This window comes from Erpetoichthys calabaricus, chromosome 8, assembly GCF_900747795.2.
Source record: "Erpetoichthys calabaricus chromosome 8, fErpCal1.3, whole genome shotgun sequence".
In the NCBI taxonomy this organism is placed as follows: Eukaryota; Metazoa; Chordata; class Cladistia; order Polypteriformes; family Polypteridae; genus Erpetoichthys; species Erpetoichthys calabaricus.
The window spans coordinates 125,771,191-125,797,699 of record NC_041401.2 but is presented as its reverse complement, the minus strand read 5'-3'; the positions used below and the strand labels follow the sequence as shown (position 1 = coordinate 125,797,699).

The following is a 26,509-nucleotide window of genomic DNA, read 5'->3' as shown; positions in this document are numbered from 1 at the left end:
TCTCTGTTGTCAGCCCAAATTCTTCATTTTAACAACCAGCACAAGATTAAATAAATGAGTATTGGCATTATCAGAAAATAATTAAACTGTCAAAGAAATGACTGTTTTGAGCCAGCTATAGTACTACCTGTGCATGCAATATGTTAGTAACTTATTTTTCATTTTAAAGTAATGAGTTTCTTGTTACACATAAAAAATATACATTTACTGTCTGTTTAGAATAATCTATACCTTGCATCAGTTTCCTTCCACTGTTTGCAGACATGCCATTAAATGGATCGGCACCTCTACATTGAACATAAGGGGAATCTTAATATGCATTTCAGTGATCGTCTCCTCACAACCTTGTGCTGAAACAAGTTGGTTAGAGAAATCAATGAATATTCCAAAATATTGTGTGATGTTCTGTGTCTGATCTTGCAGAACCCCTTAATGGTCGTCTCACCTTTAGTAATTGTATTTCAGGTTTTTCTTCAAGGGATGCAAATCTTGCAGCCCAAATTGAATCAGTTTTAAAGCTCTTTAGGAAAAGGTTAAGGGAGTGGTTTTTCCACAGTTAATTCTTATTTAAGTGGCACCACGTGCACACACTGAAAGTCTGCTGCATTACATCTGAAAGATGCCAGGAACATGAAGGAATTTTTTTTTCTTTTTTTTTTTTTTATAACAAATCTGTCATAACTTTTTTTTTTTTTATAAATGAAAAGTACATACATAATTACAAACCTGAAAAATCCTACTTTACAGAGTATATGGGTGCCATTTAGGTCTTTGGCCTGAAATATTTGGCAGCTGCCCATTTAGTCTTCTGCGCTATTCACGGAGCCGTTTTCCACATTTTATAGGTTTAGCAGACAGCTTGGGGAGTGATTTTCTATAGCAGGGGTACTCTGTTACTGGAGGCCTGCAGTGGCAGCAGGTTTGTGCTTTAATCAAATCTTTAATTAGAACCTATGTATTTACTACTAAAGCAATGTTTTGGGCTTAGTTAATTCATTTGTTACAAAACCTACTACTTCAGTTTTGAACAGCTGCATTTAGGTTTTTATTGTTGCCTGTTTTTTAAACAAGCCAACAGTTACCAGTGAGGTGCAAATGACAAAGGGTCTACCAACTTTCCAGCTGAAGTGCTCCTATTTAAATCTGTGTATATGTATCATGAAGTATTGGAGATAAGTGTTTTGAATTAATCGAGAGAGAAGGGATGGACTAAGAGGTACAAATCTGTTTGAGTATAAAATATATAATGTTCTCAGAAAATAACATGGAAGAATGAAAGCACTAACAAGTCATATAATTGAATAATAATGAAGTTTCACTATCTGCTAGGCCTGGTTGGAATGAAAGCCTGCGGTCCCCCAGGGAGTACTCCTGGTCTACAGTAATGTTAAATCCCATTTGAGTGCAAGAATATAAGTTGGGACTTTGACTGAACATTTCACTGTCAGTTTTTTAATCCATTCAGGTGTATTTTGCCATCCTTGTCAAAATCTGAATTGTTGGTTCAGTTTAAAATGTTTTGCTGACTGCTTATCTCGTTATTTTGCTCCATTCATTTTTGCCTCTATTTTGACAAGCCAGCCATGTACAAATACTAATGGCAGCAAGTAGAGGCAGTGTTTTTTTGTGATAGTGAATACTAAAGGGGTGAATACTTTTTTATTCAAGCTTGTGTTTTAAATTTTAATTTTATAGTGGAGTTGGTTGTGGCCCATCTAAATATGTTTTGTTCACAATACACCAAAAAAATGAAAGTTAAACTTATAGTACTTTTTGATTGTAAAACACTAATTGAGGTGGCAGCCTTGAGATGGAGGGTTGAATATGCCAAAGGTCATCTTTAACTGTAACCAACAATAATTTGTGTTAATATTATACAAAGTATTTAAATTTGTATCATTTAAAGGAGGAGGGGGTGAGCGCACCATGCAGTCCACCAAGTCTGATGCCTTTTTAAGGCTACATAGTGTTTTAAAGAGCTTTAATTTTAAACACTTTTTCTTCTTCCTGTTTTTTTTTTCCCTACCCCTCTAGTTGGAGAACTTCAAAATGCAACTTATCCAAGCTGTCAAAAAGGCCCACAAAGAAAACCCTCTTCCTGGCAGAGCGAATGGGGTCCTCATTCTTGAGCGTCCTCTCCTCATAGAGACCTACCTGGGGCTGATGTCCTTCATCAATAATGAGGCCAAGCTCGGCTATTCCATGACCAGAGGCAAAATTGGATTTTAAAGTGTAGCTTTCTAATTTTGCTTTCCCCTGTGTGTGAAACTTACTATTTTGGGATACAGCTTGCTAATTTTACTTGTCAGCTTATACTGCAAAGTGAGCCCACATATTAGTTTGTCTGTCTGTCTGATTACAACTCGTAATTACTGATAATTTGAGGCTAAAAACAAGCAGCACAATTCTGACTTTACAGCCACGTGCCTAATTCTTGTGCTCCATGCCTAATTCTTGTGCTCCATGCATTTTAAGATTGACCATTTTTAAACCCAATTTGTAAGAGTATTGTGGAACTCTAACAAAGGCTTTTCTGTGGCAATGGCGTGAGAGCCAGGGCTTTGTTGTTTACATGATTGCCTCTAGCCTGGCTCTTGTGACAGTTGTTATCGTTTTGTGGAACAGTTGGACAAGCACCTCATGATCATCCTTAATATGCACTCGGGTTTTACTTTCCAGAGTATGCACTGTATTTACATTTGTGGGGATGAAGATTTTCAGATCACGTGCACCGTCTCTTAAGGGGTAGCAGCCCTAAGCAGGTACGCGGCTCTCATTACAAACATCTTCTTGTACCTCATTTCAGTTTCTTCCTCTGGAAAATCTCACCCATTAAACAGTTCTCTGGCCCAGTTGATGGTTTTTAGCTTCTCTTTCACATGCCAAGGTTTTTCTTTTTGTATGTTTCCAAAACTGCTAGCAAAAGCACAAACTTTATTGAAATGTTTTGGTACAAGTTTTGAAATTTGTCATTTTTCATATGTTATTACTTTTTTTATAGGTGAAAACTATGTGACTGCCTGTTTAAGATAACCTTTATTCATAATTTACTGTATGTTTTTGCTACACTAATCTCATTACTTGCAGTTAACTGCTAAACTAAAATAGCAGTGTATATGTGGGCATAGAATTGATTTGCCAAGAATCGGTTTGCAGCCTTAGGATGGCAGCAAACTAATTAAGCAAGTTATCCTTTACAAATGTAGCAGAAACAAATCAGAAGATCATGAAAAAATCACTCCAGATGGTCAAGTTTGGAACTGGAGATATGCAACAAACTTATACATAAGTTAAAAAAAATAAACAGCTGAGCCAACTAATTCCTGTAACTCACAGTAAAGGCCCTTCCAGTTTGCTGTTTGAGCTGTCCATTTTCTTAAGATATTATAAAGCACTACATGAATTCATATCTCAGGTGTTTAAATACCTTAGAATTTCACTCATAGCAGTGGCGTCTGGAGGTGCCAGTGTTAAGTTTTGAGGTGAAAAATGTCCCGTATTTTTATTATCTTGTACAGTCTTATTCAGTTCTCAGAAATAAAATGCATATGTATCACAGTAGAGGCACATTTCCAGTGTAAAAGTGCAGCTGTCTTTTAAGAAAAACAAAAAATTTTAACACTTGATTTCCTTTAGATCACCATAACAGTAACATGCCCCCTGTGCTTTGGGTCTGCTCTCACATTAGTGGACGTCCCAGTTGGAGTGTTCAGCTGGAGCGTGTAGCCTCACACGAGGAAGGCATCTCCTGGAGTTAGAAATAAGCAGAGTGGACAGCCTGACTGGAGAGCTCCCTCTGATGGAAGGAAGGCTTCATGCCACTGGGCTCACACTGATAAACGTTCATGAATTAAGAATTTAGTGTTCTTTCTGTTGCCTGTTTAATATTACATTTTTAGTCTTGTCAAGCAGTATTGTGAACATATCTCACATTCTATAAATAAACCTGCATGTTACCTGAATACGTTGCACACATAAACGGCCATAGTGGGCCAAGTGGGAAGTCAGGGCTGTCAGGAGTTGCTGCTTGTTTTGAATCTGAACATTTGCTCCGCATTTGAAAAAACCCCAAGGCTACCTTTAATAAACAGACTACATGGATGTGTGCATTCTTTGAGAAACTTGTAGTACTTTAAATTGAAAGCAACATCCTTGGCTGAGCTCCTTCTTTTTTTTTTTTTTTTTTTTTTACATATAACCTAGTCCTCCTTTTACTGTATGGAAGAAGCAGGAAAATATTACAGATGGCACAAAAGTTTACTTTCTAGTGCATTAATCCTGAAATGCAGTCATTTTTAATTAAAGAATTCCACACTGTGATTTGTATTAAGTAAACTTGGAAAGCTTAATTTTTTTTTTTTTTTGAAACTGCGTAAGGTTGTCTCCTCTGCATTATATTTGACAGCCATTTCCTGAATTGGGACTAACAAACTTTACCATTTTGTGCTCCAATTTGCTAGCCTTGCACCTGTCATTGGCAGCCCACTCCCTTCACATTTGCAGACCCTAATTATTTAAAATTATTGCAGATGATGGGCTTTAATTTCCTCCGTGGGTCCAAGGGGTTTCTTCTGAAGCGACATGCCTTAATCATCCCTCTACTTTGCTTCTGGGTGCTGGTATTTATTTGGTTTTCTTTTAAAGGTGCTACAGTGTTGAGGTCTGCATTTGCCAGAATGCTCTGTCTTGTGTACAAATCAACTTTCATTTTCTGGAATAGTTAGTTGGAATGATGACATGTTTTTGCACCTGATTAATATTTTAAATTTAAAAAATTAAAAAATGCTTAAATAAGACCAACTTTAAGATGTTCAGCTGTGTGAGATCTTTTTGATTTTTATAAAAAGCATTAATGGATATAAGAAACTGTAGAGCTATTTGTACTTCATCTTTTGAGTTACAAAAATACTTGGACTGTACCAAAGGCATCTTTAACTTTCCATTCTTTTATATTTAAGGACTTAGATATTTTTTGTGTGGGAAATGGAAGTTTAACAAAATGTAAACTATCTGAATAGTGGGGCTTATATTCCACTCTGGCAGACAGCTTATTTGTGTTTTTTACTGTGGTTTTTTTGTTTTATTTAATTCTTAATGATGTCCCCCCCCCACTGCCTAATTACATAAATTGTCTAGAACACTGCCTTTCAGAAGGCTTGTTTTGTTAAAAATGCCCACACTGTATTTCTGTGTCATATTTTATACTGCACTTTTTTGGTAATAAATATAGAAGGCACTTTAAAGGCCGGGAATGTAATACGCATTTGCACCTGCACCGTTTTTTTTTTTTCCCGTGGTTGACTTCAGTTCTGTACACTGACTGCCTTTGTACACACTAAGCATTGCCTGTATCCTTTGATGTACTACATGTACACCCTAACTATTGCTTGCAAATAAGTTATAATGGGAAGAAAGACAATAAATAAAACTACTTCAGTTTTTGAGTGGTCATCTTTTGTTTAACAAACAAAACAAAAATTGTGCAAAAGTGTAGAACTTATCAGAAGATTCACATTCTAGTTTTCAGCAACCTTCAACATTCTAGTCAAAGTGCAAGTTTATTTTAGAAAAATAGTATATATTTACATCCAACATTGCTAAAACAGTAAATAAGTAGGTAGTTTATACAATATTTACAGTTAATGGTAAAGTCAGTCACTTTATAACCAATCACATCACAACTGGCATCCAAAGCAGTGGAGCAGTTCTAAATTATGCTTTCATTTTGGCATAGGTTAGACATTCCTTTTGTTCAAAGTTGATTTTCTGGAAGTCGTGAAATGTCCTTTTTTCTTGATTTATTGTGTAGACTTAGCTTTTCAACTATCTTTATTCTCCAAGTAACAAACACACAGTTGGTCCTTGCTCAGCAAAATTAGGGACTGACCACTTGTGTGCCAGCTGAGCGAAAGTACCTGGAAATGACCTGTGGGGGGGAAAAAAGGCAGCATTTACAGACGTGCACTTCAAAATGACCATAAGCTCCACTGTACCAGAGTTTATACAACTAAGGTAAGGAACAACTCTAGTAATTGTGTTTTTGGTGAACATCTCATCTCCAAATCCATCATGGTAATTGCAAAAAAGAGTGAGCTGTTCTTGGATTTGTGGACTAAAACAGAATACAGGATTATATGCGTACACATTAAATAGTACAGGTGACGTTATGCTTTGCAGAATGAGCAAGATTCCTTTTTGTTAAACATATATTGTCAATGGCAACAATAATGGGGAAGTAGCTTCTGTCCATGCAAAGCCCAACTGCTGCCCCTATCTGTATCCAGTAACTTTTAGGATTACTCTACCCATCCTTGAACCTTTTGCCTAGATCTGGCCATTGAAGAACACTTACCTCCTTCACTTAGGAGAGCAGCTCCTGGAGGACATTGTATTTCAGCATAGTATTTCTCTTAACTAATTTATTCACAGAAAAGTCCACATTGGCATTTGCATTTTCCCCAAATTAAATCTGCTTACCTGCAATGGGCACCTGCACACAAGCACAACCTGATGGGGACCACATGTACACCTTGTTGTTTCCAGTACAAAGTGCTAGCCTGGGATGGCAAGGGTCCCACTGAAAGCAGCGCACGGCAGCCACGTGCTCAAGTACCACAAACAGCTTTAACTTCTGCACATCCCATATCCAGACATTGTTGGGCATGTTATCTGATTGATGAAGAAAGGACAAAAAAGGCAGTTAGAGGTAGTGTTATTATTCAGTACATCATCATATCCTCATAACATCACAGCTGCCATTCAGATATTTAGTTATCCTATCAGCATCTTCTCATTCATGCTTCAATCTTAATGACTAGACACGCTATGAGATGTACGTGAATTCAGAACAGGAACAGCAAACACAAGTGAAGAGGTTCTTGGCGGCTCACTGCCTTGTTTTATTCACAGCTTTTCTATTCTTTGTGCCAAAACATACAAATAACTGAATGAGCTCATGTCATTTTTCATCCACTTATCCAGGCGAGGGTCATAGTGGTACAAGGTTGAGCCAAGCTGACCAGATTTTTCCTGGAAGTCTCTATTGGGCCTGCTCCCAGGGCATAAAAAAGCTCATACATCTTTTGCTTAATGTGCTCGGGGAGCATCCTCACTAGGTGCCCACACTTCCCAAATAGCTTCACCCACTGCACAGCAGCAGAGCTCCTCCTGTAATACTGCAGAAGCTTATATTTGCACTAGGCACCATGCTCACAGGCAAAAGATGAAGGGTTAGACTCGTGGGCTTTTGATTCACCACCACCGGGTATAAAGCTTGCTTAACTTGCACCACTTATACCATTCCAGTGTTCAAGACTAAGAATACAGGAGACAGACAGATTCTGAAGTACTTGAACTCTGCCGCCTGGGCAGTTGTCTGGACCTTCCCAGCTCTTTCCTCTGTAAACTTAACTGTAGTCTCTCAACTTAAGCTTTTAAGCAGATTGCATGGTAGTTCCCTTGTCCCTACTGAAATCAGTAGTGTCCACTAAGCAGCTCCAGGGCACCTTGAGTAGCAGTTTTGAAATACTCCCTACCTGGACACGTCTCTTACAGCTGTGTTTTCAGGAGTTTTGGAAAAGTGGACTACACATCCCTGAGGCATTTAAGCCTCCTGTTACTCCACTCCCAACTCCCCCCAGTGTTATCAGTCTGAAACAGAAAAACTGTTCCTCATGGACTAAAAACAATATGAAAGATTAATTTTCTTGGAAAATAAAAGTAATTAAGTGAATTCAGACAAAAGGTGGGAGTTATGCATGCAGCCTCTCAGAGAGCTGATATAGGAGACTGTGCCAGCCCTACACTGTAAGCCATTGTGAATGAATACTACACCTTGAAAATCGCAAGAAAATGTCAACCAGCTTACAGACAATTTCCATCCATCTTTGCAGCAGTGACACATTTTTGTAGGAGGTTTAATAAAGAGGAGAAACTCAGAAGACACAAAATCAATTTTCAGGTAGATACAGTACCATTTTTGGTCACCAGGTAGCGGCTATTAGAACTGAAGGCCATTGCTGAAATTCCAATCTTGGGATTTGGTCTGTCTGGATCTGGCTTGATCACAGGAACTTGTGCTGGCAATGAAGAGACTTCATCTTTACATATATTTAAAAAAAAAAAAAAACAACAACATTAGGTACTGCAAATATATTCATTTACAACTACAAAATTACGAGCAGCTTAACCAGGAACCATGCGGCCGATGAAAATGTTTAGGTTAAACGATCATTCCCATCAAAGCATATATAAAAAAGCTAAGAATTTATTTTTCAGCTTTAGAGCTAAAAACTGATGACTCCAAAGTTTAAAATTTTGTCCATGCTGGTGCACTGTCTCTGCAGGATCGACACAATCTCCTCCTCCCTTGTTGGGCTAGTTTAACTTCAACTGTAAACTGACCCAAGAGGCGAGTGATGGGGAGCCTGCCCTGCAGTGGTGTGTAACAGCCAGCCATTGTGCAGCTGTTCAGTGCTATTAGGCTAGGAGTTCCATTTGCATCTTCCCCTGAATTATACATTTGAACTTTAAAAAAATAAAAAAGTCAAACATTACTTACAGTGTGAGCTCGCTGCTGTGGACACCCCAGCCACGGTAATTTATATATAATTTTATTTTTTTTTTTTAATGTATGTAGAGGTGCTCAGGGGGAGACTTTTTATACCAATACTGTCATGCTACAGGAGTACCGTAAGAAAAATGAACCATTTGGTAAATCGAGAGTACATCTTATGAAAAGAATTTAGGAGTCATAGTGGGCTCTAAGCTATCGACTTCCTGACAGTGTTCAGAAGCCATTAAGAAGGCTAACAGAATGTTAGGTTATATAGCATGATGTGTGAAGTACAAGTCCAAGGATGTTATGCTCAACCTTTATAATGCACTGGTGAGGCCTCATCTGGAGTACTGTGTGCATTTTTGGTCTCCAGGCTACAAAAAGGACATAGCAGCACTAGAAAAAGTCTAGAGAAGAGCGACTAGGCTGATTCCAGAGCTACAGGGGTTGAATTATGAGGAAAGATTAAAAGAGCTGAGCCTTTACAGTTTAAGCAAAAGAAGATTAAGAGGTGACATGATTGAAGTGTTTAAAATTATGAAGGGAATTAGTACAGTGGATCGAGATGTTATTTTAAAATGAGTTCATCAAGAACACGGTGTTATAACATGTTTGTTATAATATTAAGTTTAATGTCACTGTCTCTGTGCACACTATTATGGATTCATTCATACAGGCAGACCAAGTATGGTACGCAGGGGCTCAGCATTTAGAATTGCCGAGCCAAGCACAGGATTAGATAGCCAAAAGACAACTGGAGGATTGAATAGTCAGCCTAAAGACATAAAAGTATACATTTGTCCTCTGTCAGCACAAAATCCTCTTTCCTTGATGGGAGAATGAGAACTGCATGTAGGCATTGTGCTATTTCTGTATTTTTGAAGGTGGGGTTTGAGTCCTTTCTTGTCCTTGTTTGGAGACCAGAAAGAGCCTGCATGTGGAGCAACTAGTATATAAGGATGGACCTACTGCCAATACACTTTGAAGCTGATGGGCGGAAGATTATGTCATCCGTCCGGAAAATCCTTTCAGAGTGGTGACGAAAGATGGCAGACTGTGTAGATCAAGACTCCCACATTCTTGATTGAGTCTGTCATAAGCTTCCCGTCTGTAACCGCGTAAAACCGTCAGTAAAGTAAGCTAAAGTATATCTTTTTCGCTTATGTGATTTTTTTGTACCGCCGTAATCACTATGGTAGGGATATCACCTTTTATGTCATATTTCTATATTTTGTGGTTACTTAACATGCCACAATTTCAAAAGAACACATTTCCGGAGTGCTAATGCCTCTTAAGGAAACACACGGCGACACAGCTGGAAACTTGTTAAGGGTAAATTCTGCACAAACATTAGGAAGTTTTTCTTTACTCAAAGAACGATAGACACTTTGAATAAGCTACCAAGTAGTGTGGTAGACAGTAAGACGTTGGGAACTTTCAAAACTCGACTTGATGTTTTTTTGGAAGAAATAAGTGGATAGGACTGGCAAGCTTTGTTGGGCTGAATGGCCTGTTCTCATCTAGAGTGTTCTAATGTTCGGGATGGCAGGTGTCAGTGTTGTTGAATTTTGTTTTTTCTGTGTTTGTCAATTTGCTCAGTTTACTCTCCTGAAGCTTTAAAACATAATTTTCCCCCATTACCTCTGTGCCTGCCTGTTTCCCTTAGGGGTTTTTTTGCCTCTCATGTTCGACTGTATAAACTACCTTGTGGTGGCACCAACTGCTGTCTTTAGAAACGGATTAGGCCTTATGAGGACAGAAGTGCCACTAGAGTAGCCATTTGCAGACACAATACACAACATTGCCAACACACCACTTTACATTTGTATTTATTTATTTTACTGGGGTCATGCATATCATTTCTCCAGTCACATTATTTGGTTGGCATGTTTGGCATTATACCAGCATGTGAGAATTTGAAATGGGCCTGGCTATATGCTTGTCAGAAACAACCTTGTAAATTTCAGGGGCTTAAGTGTCTTGCATTGTTCTGGTCATGTCTGAATTGCTCCATACTGACAAGAGCATTCAAGACCTGAATAACCATTTAAAAAAAAAAAAATTATGCAATTCGCCACAAAGTTCAGTGTCTTCCAAAGCTAGTATTTATTTTTCCGCTACTGAAATATTTTCTACTATTCTTCGAATTTCTTATCTTGAACACCAATAATAATAATGCTGCCTTGTCCCTCCTGTGTGTAAACAGCAAGGCTTTTTTTCTTTATGAGAACTATTGATTTATTTAAACCAAGAAAAATATATATTTTTGGGAATGTTTAATATACTGTTAAGAACACATTAAATTGATGAGATATATATGTAGTATTTTAGGCTACTTCAGAATATTTGAGAAAAAAAATTATTGAAAATCAAAGCTTAAAAATCATTTGAGTTAAGAACTCAAATCTTGCTGTTATATAAGCCAATGCATCTCAAAGAGTAAATGTTCCCTTTAATTACTTTGAGCCAATTCTTCCAACATCTATTTATTAATTGATGAAAAATAAAAGATTTTGTACCAATTATGAATTTAGAATAGAGGAAGAGCGGAAAAACTCACTCCATTACTTGGGTTTTGATGTCTGTATATACGACATATCAGCCATAATTGTGCCCAGCAGATTCTTCTTAGGTGTTTGAGTTTTAAAAATTCAATGTAACAGCATGGGGATACTGCATGTAAGACGGAACACCTGTGCATGGTGAGCACAAACAGCATATAGTATGAATGTGCTTTACTCACTGTGTCCGAATAAGAAACTGAGCATTCATTCTGCTCTTTGACTACATTTATTATAAGGGAGCGAATTATTATGTATCAATGTTTCCATAAAAATAAAAAAATAATAAACATTTAGGGCGGCACGGTGGCGCAGTGGGTAGCGCTGTTGCCTCGCTGTTGGGAGACCTGGTGACCTGGGTTCGCTTCCCGGGTCCTCCCTGCGTGGAGTTTGCATGTTCTCCCCGTGTCTGCGTGGGTTTCCTCCGGGCGCTCTGGTTTCCTCCCACAGTCCAAAGACATGCAGGTTAGGTGGATTGGCGATTCTAAATTGGCCCTAGTGTGTGCTTGGTGTGTGGGTGTGTTTGTGTGTGTCCTGCGGTGGGTTGGAACCCTGCCCAGGATTGGTTCCTGCCTTGTGCCCTGTGTTGGCTGGGATTGGCTCCAGCAGACCCCCGTGACCCTGTGTTCAGATTCAGCAGGTTGGAAAATGGATGGATGGCTGGATAAACATTTATAGCCTACCATTGGTTTTTGTCATCTGCTAAGCTTTATGGCTCTTCCATAAAAAGCCTGCAGAAAAATGGTGGGAAGTTGGGAAGTAAAAAATAAGATTTGCTGCAAAGCCAAATAAAGTGCCCATATGTAATGTATGGATCCCAATCAGTGTAGGTGGCTGTATTAAATCTAGACAGTATACAGTGCATCTGGAAAGTATCCACAGCGCATCATTTTTCCACATTTTGTTATGTTACAGCCTTATTCCAAAATGGATTAAATTCATTTTGTTCCTCAGAATTCTACACACAACACCCCATAATGACAATGTGAAAAAAGTTTACTTGAGATTTTTGCAAATTTATTAAAAATAAAAAAATTGAGAAAGCACATGTACATACAGGTGCTGGTCATAAAATTAGAATATCATGACAAACTTGATTTATTTCAGTAATTCCATTCAAAAAGTGAAACTTGTATATTAGATTCATTCATTACACACAGACTGATGTATTTCAAATGTTTATTTCTTTTAATGTTGATGATTATAACTGACAACTAATGAAAGTCCCAAATTCAGTATCTCTGAAAATTAGAATATCAATTAAGACCAATGCAAAAAAAGGATTTTTAGAAATGTTGGCCAACTGAAAGGTATGAACATGAAAAGTATGAGCATGTACAGCACTCAATATTTAGTTGGGGCTCCTTTGGCCTGGATTACTGCAGCAATGCGGCGTGGCATGGAGTCGATCAGTCTGTGGCACTGCTCAGGTGTTATGAGAGCCCATGTTGCTCTGATAGTGGCCTTCAGCTCTTCTGAATTGTTGGGTCTGGCGTATTGCTCTTCCTCTTCACAATACCCCATAGATTTTCTATGGGGTTAAGGTCAGGCGAGTTTGCTGGCCAATCAAGAACAGGGATACCATGGTCCTTAAGCCAGGTACTGGTAGCTTTGGCACTGTGTGCAGGTGCCAGGTCCTGTTGGAAAATGAAATCTGCATCTCTATAAAGTTCGTCAGCAGCAGGAAGCATGAAGTGCTCTAAAACTTCCTGGTAGACGGCTACGTTGACCTTGGACCTCAGAAAACACAATGGACCAACACCAGCAGATGACATGGCACCCCAAACAATCACTGACTGTGGAAACTTTACACTTGACCTCACACAACCTGGATTCTGTGCCTCTCTTCTCTTCCTCCAGACTCTGGGACCTTGATTTCCAAAGGAAATGCAAAATTTACTTTCATCAGAGAACATAACTTTGGACCACTCAGCAGCAGTCCAGTCCTTTTTGTCTTTAGCCCAGGTGAGACGCTTCTGATGCTGTCTCTTGTTCAAGAGTGGCTTGACACAAGGAATGCGACAGCTGAAACCCATGTCTTGCATACGTCTGTGCGTGGTGGTTCTTGAAGCACTGACTCCAGCTGCAGTCCACCCTTTGTGAATCTCCCCCACATTTTTGAATGGGTTTTGTTTCACAGTCTTCTCCAGGGTGCGGTTATCCCTATTGCTTGTACACTTTTTCTACCACATCTTGTCCTTGCCTTCGCCTCTCTATTAATGTGCTTGGACGCAGAGCTCTGTGAACAGCCAGCCTCTTTAGCAATGACCTTTTGTGTCTTGCCCTCCTTGTGCAAGGTGTCAATGGTCATCTTTTGGACAACTGTCAAGTAAGCAGTCTTCCCCATGATTGTGTAGCCTACAGAACTAGACTGAGAGACCATTTAAAGGCTTTTGCAGGTGTTTTGAGTTAATTAGCTGATTAGAGTGTGGCACCAGGTGTCTTCAATATTGAACCTTTTCACGATATTCTAATTTTCCGAGATACTGAATTTGGGACTTTCATTAGTTGTCAGTTATAATCATCAACATTAAAAGAAATAAACATTTGAAATACATCAGTCTGTGTGTAATGAATGAATCTAATATACAAGTTTCACTTTTTGAATGGAAATACTGAAATAAATCAACTTTGTCATGATATTCTAATTTTATGACCAGCACCTGTAAGTATTCACAGCCTTTGCCATGAAGCTCAAAATTGAGCTCAGGTGCATCCTGTTTCCCTGATCATCCTTGAGATGTTTCTGCAGCTTAATTGGAGTCCACCTGTGGTAAATTCAGTTGACTGGACATGATTTGGAAAGGCACACACCTGTCTATATAAGGTCCCACAGTTGACAGTTCATGTCAGAGCACAAACCAAGCATGAAGTCAAAGGAATTGTCTGTAGACCTCCGAGACAGGATTGTCTTGAGGCACAAATCTGGGGTAGGTTACAGAAAAATTTCTGCTGCTTTGAAGGTTCCAATGAGCACAGTGGCCTCCATCATGCGTAACTGGAAGAAGTTCGAAACCACCAGGACTCTTCCTAGAGCTGGCTGGCAATTTAAACTGAGCAATCGAGGGAGAAGGCCCTTAGTCAGTGAGGTGACCAAGAACCTGATGGTCACTCTGTCAGAGCTCCAGAGGTCCTTTGTGGAGAGAAGAGAACCTTCCAGAAGGACAACCATCTCTACAGCAATCCACCAATAAGGCCTGTATGGCAGAGTGGCCAGACGGAAGCCACTCCTTAGTAAAAGGCACATGGCAGCCCGCCTGGAGTTTGCCAAAAGGCACCTGAAGGACTCTGAGACCATGAGAAAGAAAATTCTCTGGTCTGTTGAGACAAAGATTGAACTCTTTGGTGTGAATGCCAGGTGTCACGTTTGGACCAGGCCAATACCATCCCTACAGTGAAGCATGGTGGTGGCAGCATCAGGCGGTGGAGATGTTTTTCAGCGGCAGGAACTGGGAGACTAATCAGGATAAAGGGAAAGATGACTGCAGCAATGTACAGAGACATCCTGGATGAAAACCTGCTCCAGAGCGCTCTTGACCTCAGACTGGGGCGGCGGTTCATCTTTCAGCAGAACAACGACTCTAAGCACACAGCCAAGATATCAAAGGAGTGGCTTCAGGACAACTCTGTGAATGTCCTTGAGTGGCCCAACCAGAGCCCAGACTTGAATCCGATTGAACATCTCTGGAGAGATCTTAAAATGGCTGTGCACCGACGCTTCCCATCCAACCTGATGGAGCTTGAGAGGTGCTGCAAAGAGGAATGGGCGAAACTGGCCAAGGATAGGTGTGCCAAGCTTGCGGCATCATATTCAGAAAGACTTGAGGCTGTAATTACTGCCAAAGGTGCATCGACAAAATATTGAGCAAAGGCTGTGAATACTTATGTACATGTGATTTCTCAGTTTTTTTATTTTTAATAAATATGCAAAAACCTCAAGTAAACTTTTTTCACATTGTCATTATGGGGTGTTGTGTGTAGAATTCTGAGGAAAAAAATGAATTTAATCCATTTTGGAATAAGGCTGTAACATAACAAAATGTGGAAAAAGTGATGCGCTGTGAATACTTTCCGGATGCACTGTATATGTTGTTTTCCTAGTGAAAAATTAGTGTTAAAAGGGAGAAAAATTACATACAAGCAAAAAGTGAATTTGTTAATTAATATAAATACAAATTGTAACACTGAGTTCACTGTTCAGAACTTAAATGAGAAAGATATACGAGTATATACACTAGTTAAACATTTGTATATTCAGGTACTCACATTTACTCTGCGTACTAAACAGAGAGCTCCCTGTAGTTAAACTGTGATGGGCAGAAAGGTCATCATTGCTAATCACAGGCCGCCTTTCTACTTCACGGTAGAATACCTTAAATTAAACAAAATGCCAATCAGTTTATTAATTTTGCCTCATTTCCCGTTCCAGTGCCTCTTGTCCTTCGGCACACATAACCTACAAATCCCTTTTATTTACAGACATCCCCAAAAAGACCATCCTGTCCTTACTGCCATTTGCCACTTTTGGTATGACCACATGGGCAATTTTCCTAAACACTTTTTATTTGATGGTCTTCTCCTTGGATAAAGTCTCCCTGACATAATTTTAATTTTGAAAGTTTTCATGTGTTCCAGTTTAAATCACTCCAGCATTTTTTAAATTGGGAGGGATGCCTAAAAGGAGGTGACCGAAGAACTTGTAACAAGAAGAATTATGAGGAACAAGATCACATAACATTCTTTACTTACTATTTTGGGGTTGCTGATGGTTGAGGGATGATCCAGCTCTGTAATCTGTTTCCATGTAATATGGTTTAGCATGCGCACCTAAGTGAATAGACCGACTTAGAAACTATCATAAACCGCTAAAAAACAGCAAAATAAAATATACAATTAAAAAAGTATTTTTAACACTCATCTTCAAATGAAGTAGTTTGGTATAAAACATCTTGAGTCTATCATAATTATTATATATTATAATTCACGAGTAGGGTAAAGAAAATACACAAGTACCTTCTCATCATAACTGCCAACTGCTAGAAACTGGCTACTGGGACTCCACATGATAGACTTGACACCAAGACACCATTCATAGGCACTGAAAATGGACAACAGGCGGCCATCTAGCGAGTAGAACAGCACCTTGTACTGGGAGGCAAGAGAAAAGTGAAAAAAAGAAAAGTGATCAGTGAGGCCTACTCCCATGTACTGTCCTGGTGTAAAGTAGTAAAGTTTTGCACATTCCCATAGCCTCACTGGTATGGATGCAAAGAGGCCCAGGACCCCACAGGTAGTGTAAGGTTTATGACTGGTGTATGGATTTTGAACTACAGGAGTGGAAAGTGTTTTTAGGATGAGAATTTCAATAACTTTGTATTCCCATATTCTAAAGTGATAAAAAGGTATCCAAATACTACATCCATTCACATAACATTTTTTGTAACATTTGAGAAGGTGGGATCATGGTGGTGCTACTGTGTTCCCATTTATAAGAGCAGGAGGCAGAGAGATGACACACACCTTTATCAGAGGAAAGCATTTAAGTATTCATATGGAATCCGTTGTAAATTTGACTCATCATTATAACATATATCCTGGGACTGGCATCCTTTTTCCTATCTTGTTCAGTGCATCCAGTGCTTCATATGGTACGCAGTGTGATTGCAAGACATGGGATACATTTATTTCGTTTATGTATTATTGTTAGTTTAAAAAGTATTCAGCACCCTTTAAAACTTTCACATTTTACTGTTTCAACAACACCATTTATTTATATAGCACATTTTCATACAAACAATGTAACTCAAAGTGATGATGAAGGAGAAAAAAGACAAAATAAATAAGAATTAAAATTAGGGAACACTAATTAACATAGAATAAAAGTAAGGTCTGATGGTCAGGGAGGACAGAAAAAAACAAAAATAAAACTCCAGACGGCTGGAGAAAAAAAATAAAATCTGCAGGAGTTCCGAGGCCACGAGACCGCGCAGCCCTCTCTAGGCACTCTACTTAACATAAATGACCTCAATCAGTCCTTTCAGACTCTGAACTTGCCATATATCAAGGTTAAGAATTTTTCCAGCTCATCTGCTAAACCATATACATCATGACAAATCAAAGGAAACACATTGAAAACAGAACAAAAAATTGCTAAGACAATCAAAACTGGAAGATTAAAAAAAAAAAAAAAAATCCTAAACCTTGGTAAAACAAGTCAGGGCTATAATTATGGAGAGGCAGAGATCTGCACTGTAAAAAATGTCAGTAAATTTAACAGTAAAAATACTGTAAATGGTGAAAGTAAAATGCCTTTTCTGAAAAAAAAAGGAAAGTTACCTTATGTTCTGAGGAAAATTACCTGTATGTCTTAAACAATACATTTAATTATTTTTTACAGCCAAGTTCTGTACAATCGATATTTTTCTACCTTCAAAATGTGCTACATACCATTTAATAATACATTACAGTTACACTGAAAAAAAATGTTTATTTCCCAGCGTAAAACTGTTAAATAGCGAAGGTAAACAACTGTAAAATGTAAAACAGTAAAGCACTGTTTCAGTAACACTGCAGTTATGCTATTTGCATAAGGACACGCCCCCTTTTATCATATTGTTCCTAGTGAACCGCATACCTTTGAACAGGACGGAAAAAAAAATGTAAAAAGTTAGCAGACTTATTTTTCCCTGTGTGCTGAAGGTTTTTTTGAGGTTATGGAAGCTGATTTATGGTGGGTTGTATTGGCACACCTATAGGACCCCATACACCACAAAAGCAAACTTTACTTCTCCACCAGATAATATCCCGTAACTTCCTTAAACATTCAATTGTTTTCAATGTGTTTAATTAAATGATTCATGTTTGATATTGGTTGTTGTTACTTTACTGATGCAAACTGTGTACTGGGGTTGATCTTGACAGCACTTTCTAATGGTTTATTTGGCATATTTATTACAGTGCATGGATTTCTGGTTATGGTTAAACATACCCTTCTGTTGGAATGTGTTGTAAAGAAAAAACAATTATTTAATACAAAGTTATACCGTAGATCTAAAAATAATGTCACCTTATTTATTATGGTAAAATTCTAGCAACCCAGCTGCCAGTTTTTTTTTTATCATAAAATAACATTTTTTACAATGTGGGGAACAGCACAAGACTCTTTTCAAGTCACTGAACATACCTCAAAGCTCTGTGCTATCCATCATACAGAAGTGGAAAATAATTTTAAACTACAGCAATACTTCAACAACACTCTACACTCGAATCACTGAACAAGAATAACATTTCAATTGAAGACAATGTTAATGGCTCAACACTCCCAAAGGTACTGCACAAAAAGGGCCTTTATAAAAAAAAGCAGCATGGAAAAAGGACCAGACTGGGGGAAAAATATCCTTGCCTGTAATGAATGTCATCTGGAAGATACTGCAGAGATATATCAAAGTCTTGTGGTCTGATGAGACTTGTAAAGGAGAACCTTTTGGCTTTAACACTAAGCAGTATGTGTGACATAAATCTAACACTACACCTCAGCCAGGTAACGGCATCCCCCACCATAAAATGTTGATGAATGTGAGGATTCTTTACAGCAACAGGCACCAACAGTTTTGTGATGAAGGAAGGACCCACGATCTCTGATACAAATTCTTACACAAGTTCAACAGCACACAGGTTTAATGGGGACAAGGTGCAAGTAAAATTCAAGGCTAAAACTAACAGTGCCAGAGAGCTGGCCGAGTCATGGCTCTCAAATGGAAGCACCATTAACAGACATTTGGACATGAACTTAGAATATACAGGCTTAAAAATATGAGTATCTAAATAATAAAAAAAGGACTTTATGACCATCACCCTCCTGACCCCAACTTATTGTTCCACCAACCCCCTTGCACCCCCACGCCCTCATTTGCTATATATTGCCTTTGAGTCCTGTATGTGTAATCATTTTCCTCTGATTATGACACCTGGTAGGTTGTCGAAAACTTAGGAATAAAAAAAAAAAACTTTTCCAAGATACATGATTTATTTATTCCCTTTATGGGCTACAAATATGCAAACCAAATCAAAGACCTTTGCTTCCATTATATAATATATAAGGGGGCTCAATGCTGCCAGCAACGCCACCTTACCTCTAAACAGGTATCCCAAACTGCCAACACACAACCATTTGGTGACCACTCAATTCCAGTCAGGTCCTGCGTCTCAGTCTCAAAATGCTGCATTTAAAAATGACAGACAGACTCTACGTTAATACTCTTTAATTTAGCACGTGAACTGGAAACAGGAAATGGTAAGAGGTTGCAGCAAAAGTCAGCCTTTTGGCACTTTAAACAGGGACCTGTAATCCAAATGGACTGTAGGAGTCATTCATATTAATCATTCTCATAATGAAAGACAATGCCAACAGCATTTCCAAAGGCTGGGGTCAAGGAACAGCACATCAGCCACTTACTCTTAGGAGCTGCCAATCACTGCAAACAAAGATACTGATATAATCCTTACAGTCTCGTCTCTCCGCCAGTGCAAGATAGCGCCCGTCTTTGGTGAAGTCAATTCCTAAAACCCAAAAAAAATACAGCAAAATATTCACCATTCATTATTGCATCCTAACACTGTTACAAGTTATGTTTGCAATTTTCCTTTGTGCTGGATTATAAGATGAATGCTATAATAAGTGGGAGATTCTCTCAAAGAAGCAAGACAGTTATTGAAGAAATACTGCTGTGGATAAAGTAAATGTTATCTCTTATTCAAAAGCTAATTTCCAAGATCATGACAAATTAAATAAAAATTAATAAAACCAGACTAATAATGAGCAAAACATCAAAAAAGCTAATCAAAAAGAAATAAATGGTTTTAATTAAAGCCTTTCAATGCACCAAAAATTAGTGAGTGTTATTTGAAGAAAAACCTAAATGACTAAAAGTTAAACTCAAGTAACTGGTCTTTAATCAGTACTGTCACAGCTACATTCCTGGTAGAGCTGAGAATAAAAGTCAGTACAGCAACTCAATGAAGATTTTTATTATGAAACTGTATTCATATATTTACATAGGTTATGGAAAATCCTATATATGTAATATAAAGGTATAGGTTACTAATGTTAACTTACTAATAACTAATATTTGTAAAAGCAGACTAAATTAATTTTGAAACGCAATGAAACTAGTGAAAATAGTTTCAATTACTAATTGTTGCAAGGTTGCTGTATGCCGTAAACATTACACCACCAAGTCGTCACAATTTCAAAAGATACTGATGTCTATTGGTAGATACCACCCAAATGCAAATTACAATATATGGAAAGACGCCCACTCATAAATACTTACCCTGATGACAGGCTTTGGGATACTTTATATAAGATACTGACTTGGTGCACAAAGACCAGACAGTGATCCGCAGCTGTTACAAAAAGAGAAACAAAATCATTTAATTTGGTGAGCAGTAAATAAGCAGACAAATGGGAGACACTTTGAAAATCAAGTAAGTTTACATGATGTTGATATGCAGGTAACAGCAAAGTTCCAGAGCTTGTTCTCCCCCTCAATCTTCTATTCATGAACAAATTACTTAATTGAATTTTAGCCTACATACATCAACAAAACATTGTATTAAATTTCTTATTTTATTTAAATCCAGTTTCCTTTTGCTAGCTATGAGTCTTAAACACACACACACATATTATATTATATTATATATATATATATATATATATATATATATATATATATATATATATATATATATATATATATATATATATATATAAACACGACACACTGGTTATTTTGCCACATTAGCACAATATTAATAACCTTGGAGCTCTGTTTAGAACATCATCTAACTAGACAATATGAAATACAAAATCTGAAACTACTGACATAATTCCTATGCATCAATAGCAAATTCTTTAATACTAAACTAGATTACATTAGGTTACAGATTGGGTACCCAGTTTCCAAATCTACTTTTTATATCTACCTTTTTAATGATAACCACATAAACAAAGCAGATCTTGCATCTGACTTCCAAAATAAAACCTACTTCATTTTCTTTAGAGTCAGGTGCACCAAGTATATGAGGAGGAGTCACACAACCAATAGTGGGCAGACACAGTAAATCACTATTCAATGGCACTGTCCCCAATTTCTTCAAATAGCAATTGTTAGACCTCCGTGAAACAAATCAGATTCATATCTGTAAATGTTATGCTTTATACCACCACATGGCTAAAACAGATTAACAGAGAATCCTACTGTACAATTTAAGAGTTTTTTTAGATTAAGATATAGTTTTTCATACTTATGGGCAAAGCTCACTTGCTACTGTTGCTATCCTACTTTATATATTTTCCTAAATGCAGCAGGTTAACGTTTTAGATGCACTTTCACATAGTCTATCAAAAAAAAAAATAACACTGCTTCAACATCACTTCCATTACTTGTGGTTGTAATTTATCTCTGCTTATTTATATTTTACAAGTATTAAAATGTGTACTGATTTTGTATTTGCCCATGTGAGAAACATTCACATACACACTGCTATACACAAAAAAAGACACGATGAAAGGAATGAAAATGATGAATATGGCTATATGCCATGAAAGCAACAACCTGATGATTTAAAAGGCACACCTGCTAAAACTGAAGGAGGAGCTTTCGATATTTGTGCACATCCAGCAGGAAGCAAACAAAACACTTAAAATGGCAGGGCCAGTGCAATCAAAGGTAATCTTTTCTGAGTGATCACAGCACTGATTAAAGTAAACATTTGAGAAATGAGTAACTTTAACAATGTGCATTGGTTTCACAAGTTGTGTTTATTCTGTGCAAATACAAGGGGTGTTGAATAATTTATTTATCTGAGTATGAAAGAAAGTAGCAAGCATGTTGAAACAAGTCTAGGCACGTTGTGACCCGTCTCAAGGTTACTCGTACACAGTTGTGGCTCAGTGCGAGTCTCACATTCCAAGAGACAGAATGTCAGGAGAGTCCTTGTGCGAATCAAGAAAAAAAAAAAAAAGTGCTAGATTTGGAGCAAAATTCAGCGATAAAATTTCTCACAAAAGAAGGGAAAAAGCCAAAGATGATCCATGAACGCATGACTGCAGTTTATGGTGAGTCTGCCCCATCATCCCACAAAGTAAAATTTTGGATCAAGCGGTTTAAGTGGGGTAGAGAGTCCACTGAAGATGACCCTCACACTGGACAGCCTGTGGAAGAAAGTCGAGGATTTAATTTTGTCAGACAGATGAATTAAGGTTTCCCAAATAGCTGAAGAAATGGGCATCTCAGCAGTGCTGCCAGGAGAACTTGGAGATGCCCTGTGAAGACCACCATTTGGTGACTGGACATGAGACTTGGGTCTACCACAGGCACCCTAAATCCAAAATGGAGTCAATGCAGTGGACGCACAAGTCACCCTCCACCCCAAAAAAGATCAAAACAGAAATCTGCAGGCAAAGTCATGGCAGCTATCTTCTGGGATATTTAAGGACTTTTGCTTCTGGAGTTCACGCCACACAAGACAACCATAACCAGGGAGAGTTACGTCAACACAGTGATCACTTTGAAGGAGTCAATCAAGGATAAAAGACAAGGAAAACTCGCAGCAGGCATGCTGCTTCTTCACAACAATATGCCAGTTAACATGTCACGACAATCACAGGCTGCTATCCAAGAATGTGGGTTCCAGCAGCTGAACCACCCACCCTACAGTCCTGACCTAGCTCCCTCAGATTATTTCCTGGACAGTGGTTTTCAAGTGATGAAGATGTCAAGAGAGCTGTGACATCCTGGTTTGAAGGTCAAACAGAAGATTGCTGGACGGACATGGCTGAATGGAAAAATGATTTTAGGGATACAGCATCTAGCACACGCTGTACGCACAGTCAACTTGAATGGCTTCCATGAGACAAATACTTTAGTGCCTTTCCTGTAGGGACCTCGTAGTTCAGAAACACTTTGCATCCCAAGAACTCTAAATGCACTCAGTCATTCCATCAAGTGCTCCTGGTAGAACTGTTTGTACTTATAAGTACAATTACCTCACATTAAACATGCACTACATTCATAATATTACACTATCTGAACTATATGTATATTGTACTTACAATCATATGAAAAAGTTTGGGAACCCCTCCTAATTGTTTGGATTTTTGTTTATCATTGGCTGAGCTTTCAAAATAGCAACTTCCTTTTAATATATGGCCTTTGATGAGTGTCTGGATTCTGGATGGAGGTATTTTTGACCATTCTTCCATACAAAATCTCTCCAGTTCAGTTAAATTTGATGGCTGCCTAGCATGGACAGCCTGCTTCAAATCATCCCATAGATTTTTGATGATATTCAAGTCAAGGGACTGTGACGGCCTTCCAGAACATTGTACTTCTCTCTTTGCATGAATGCCTTTGTAGATTTCAAACTGTGTTTTGGGTCATTGTCGTTAGAATATCCCACCCCTGCGTAAGTTCAACTTTGTGACTGATGCTTGAACATTATCCTGAAGAATTTGTTGATATTGGGTTGAATTCATCCGACCCTCTACTTTAACAAGGGCCCCAGTCCCTGAACTAGCCACACAGCATGATGGAACCTCCACCAAATTTGACAGTAGGTAGCAGGTGTTTTTCTTGGAATGTGGTGTTGTTCTTCTGCCATGCAAAGCGCTTTTTGTTATGACCAAATAATTTTTGTCTCATCAGTCCAAAGCACTTTGTTCCAAAATGAATCTGGCTTGTTTAAATGAGCATTTGTATACAACAAGCGACTCTGTTTCGTGAGTGCAGAAAGGGCTTCTTTCTCATCACCCTGCCATACAGATGTTCTTTGTGCAAATTGTGCTGAATTGTAGAACAATGTACAGATACACCATCTGCAGCAAGATGTTCTTGCATGTCTTTGGAGGTGATCTGTGGGTTGTCTGTAACCATTCTCGCAATCCTGCGCATATGCCACTCCTGTATTTTTCTTGGCCTGCCAGACCTGGGTTTAACAGCAACTGTGTCTGTGGCCTTCCATCTCCTGATTACATTCCTTACAGTCGAAACTGACAGTTTAAACCTCAGATATCTTTTTGTAGCCTTCCCCTAAACCATGATACTGAACAATCTTTGTTTTCAGATCTTTTGAGAGTTGCTTTGAGGATCCCATGCTGTCACTCTTCAGAGGAGAGTCAAAGGGAAGCACAACTTGCAATTGACCACCATAACCTCCTAGGACCTGGCGTCCACATATGCGGACATCACATTTTGAGTTGTCTAGACCACAATACTAAATTTTGCTCTACAAGGACCTGATATCCACTTACAAGGACATTATACTGCCACTTGGTGGTGGCAGAAGAGTATTTCTCATTACACATTAGATTCAAGATGGCCGACAACACACCCAGAAGTTCAGATGGCAACTCCCAAGCCAAACTTCGACCAGGTAAAAAATTCAATCACATTTCATGGCTGATTCTTGTTCAGATATGTATAAAAGTGTTCAATGTTTGTTATGGAAGTCAAATTTTACAAAAGTTAGTAACTGTAACGATTTACCATGCCGCTAAACATGTGGTACACGTATGTGGACAGAGGGACTTAGTTTTGTTATCTTTGTTGACAATGTCCACAAATGTGGACAGAGGAAGTTATATGTTATCATAAATTCTAGCCACATGTGCTAGTAAAATGCGATAATGAAATTGTATTTTTGGATGATTTAGGTAGAAAACAATAGTTTACTACAGTACAAGCAGATATAGCATGTTTTATAAATAAATCTCCATAGTTTTTTATTTGATTTTTCTCATGATGTTTTTTCCAGAGCGTTATTCTCTCACAAGAGTAATGGAGTTACTTGGGTTAATTGGTGGAGACAACTCAGAGGTGGAAGATTTGTCAGACATTGACGATCCCATGGGGGATGCTGAATATCAACCCCCACGACAGGAGCTAAGCAGCAGTGAGGAGGACAGTAGTGGGTGTGAGGACCCCATACCACAGCCCCCTCAGCTTATCAGGGGACGTAAACGTCTCCGTGATGAATATGAAGGATATCGTACAGATTGTGACATTGCCAGATCACACACTCTCAGACGTCACTCTCGGACACAGCAAGATGAGGCTGATGTCTCAGACAATGTCCCTGAAGAGACAACACCTGGACCAAGCCATCAAGAACAGTCCAAGAAAGGGCGTGGGATGCAATGGAAGGCTTCTCCGCTAACACCAAATCAAGCCCAGTTTGAGCATGAGGAAGAAACTGTGCAGGACAGAGAGAGCTGGACCCCACTGGACTACATAGAGCAGTATATTGATAAAGATTTGATGAAAATGATTGCAGATTGCTCTAATGCTACGTCACTGGCTAGAAGTGGGAACCCAATCAACACATCAACTGATGAAATTTATCATTTTTTTGGTGCCTGTATTTTGATGTCTTGCGTACCGTATCCTGCAATCAGGATGTACTGGTCCAAAACCTTGAGATTCCATGCCATCACTGAAAAGTTCACACGTGACAGATTCTTCGGACTGAGGCAATCACTCAAAGTGCTCATTGATGATGATGTTCCAGAGGATCTGAGAGAGTGTGATAAATTCTGGAAGGTGAGGCCTTTTCTGAACCGCATTCTGAAAGGCTGCAAATCTCAGGCTCGCCCAGAATGCGTTTCCATTGATGAGCAGATGATTCCATTCACAGGAGCTTGTCCGTGTCGACAATATCTGCCAATGAAGCCAAACCCAGTTGGCATAAAAAAAACTTTGTTTGCGCAACAGCAGATGGTATTGTGCTGGACTTTGACATTTATCAAGGGGCACCTGCACTCCTTGAGCAGGTTGAAGAACCAGAGGATCTGGGTTTGGGAGGCTTGGTCATAGATCGTCTGTCTCAAACACTGCATCCTAATACAAAGGTTTACTGTGATCGGTTCTTCATGTCCATCCAAGGTGTGGAATGCATGATGAAGAAGCAGATGTATGTAACTGGTACAGTTATGAAGAATCGGGTCGCTGCAGCAGTACAGACGCTACCAACTGACAAAACAATGAAAAACAACGGAAGAGGGACCTCAGAACAAGTTACCACTGAGGATGGAAAGATTTGTGTGGTGAAGTGGTATGACAACAAACCCGTATTGATGATGTCTGCTGTTCATACTAGAGAGCCAGAAGACACCTGCCAGAGATGGGACAAAAAAATAAAACGATATATGACCATCTCGCGACCAAGTATTATCCGTGAATACAACTCCAAGATGGGTGGATTTGACCTTGTCGATAGAATGATGAGTTACTATTGCATGAGTGGCCGTACAAAGAAATAGACACTGCGGATGCTAATGAACTTTACGGATCTGGCTTTAGCCAACAGCTGGCTACTGTACCGCAAAGACCTT

The 26,509-nt window shown here is 38.7% G+C and overlaps 2 protein-coding genes across 2 annotated transcripts in view; one reads left to right on the top strand and one right to left on the bottom strand.

Moving 5' to 3' along the window:
• The window catches only part of tprg1l (tumor protein p63 regulated 1-like), a 64,699-nt gene extending 59,263 nt beyond the window's left edge, over positions 1-5,436 (top strand). The window contains exon 5 of the mRNA XM_028807456.2: positions 2,035-5,436. Within this exon, the coding sequence (XP_028663289.1) occupies positions 2,035-2,229 (195 nt within the window). The 3' untranslated portion in view covers positions 2,230-5,436. The remainder of the gene's footprint in view (positions 1-2,034) is intronic.
• A 103-nt stretch (positions 5,437-5,539) lies between these two features.
• The window catches only part of wrap73 (WD repeat containing, antisense to TP73), an 80,264-nt gene continuing 59,294 nt past the window's right edge, over positions 5,540-26,509 (bottom strand). The window contains exons 5-13 of the mRNA XM_028807455.2: positions 20,451-20,523; positions 19,574-19,677; positions 19,251-19,337; positions 16,132-16,266; positions 15,868-15,945; positions 15,385-15,490; positions 7,974-8,099; positions 6,478-6,669; positions 5,540-5,926 (exon numbers count right to left, since the gene is read on the bottom strand). Coding sequence (XP_028663288.1) covers positions 5,820-5,926; positions 6,478-6,669; positions 7,974-8,099; positions 15,385-15,490; positions 15,868-15,945; positions 16,132-16,266; positions 19,251-19,337; positions 19,574-19,677; positions 20,451-20,523 — 1,008 coding nt within the window. The 3' untranslated portion in view covers positions 5,540-5,819. The remainder of the gene's footprint in view (positions 5,927-6,477; positions 6,670-7,973; positions 8,100-15,384; positions 15,491-15,867; positions 15,946-16,131; positions 16,267-19,250; positions 19,338-19,573; positions 19,678-20,450; positions 20,524-26,509) is intronic.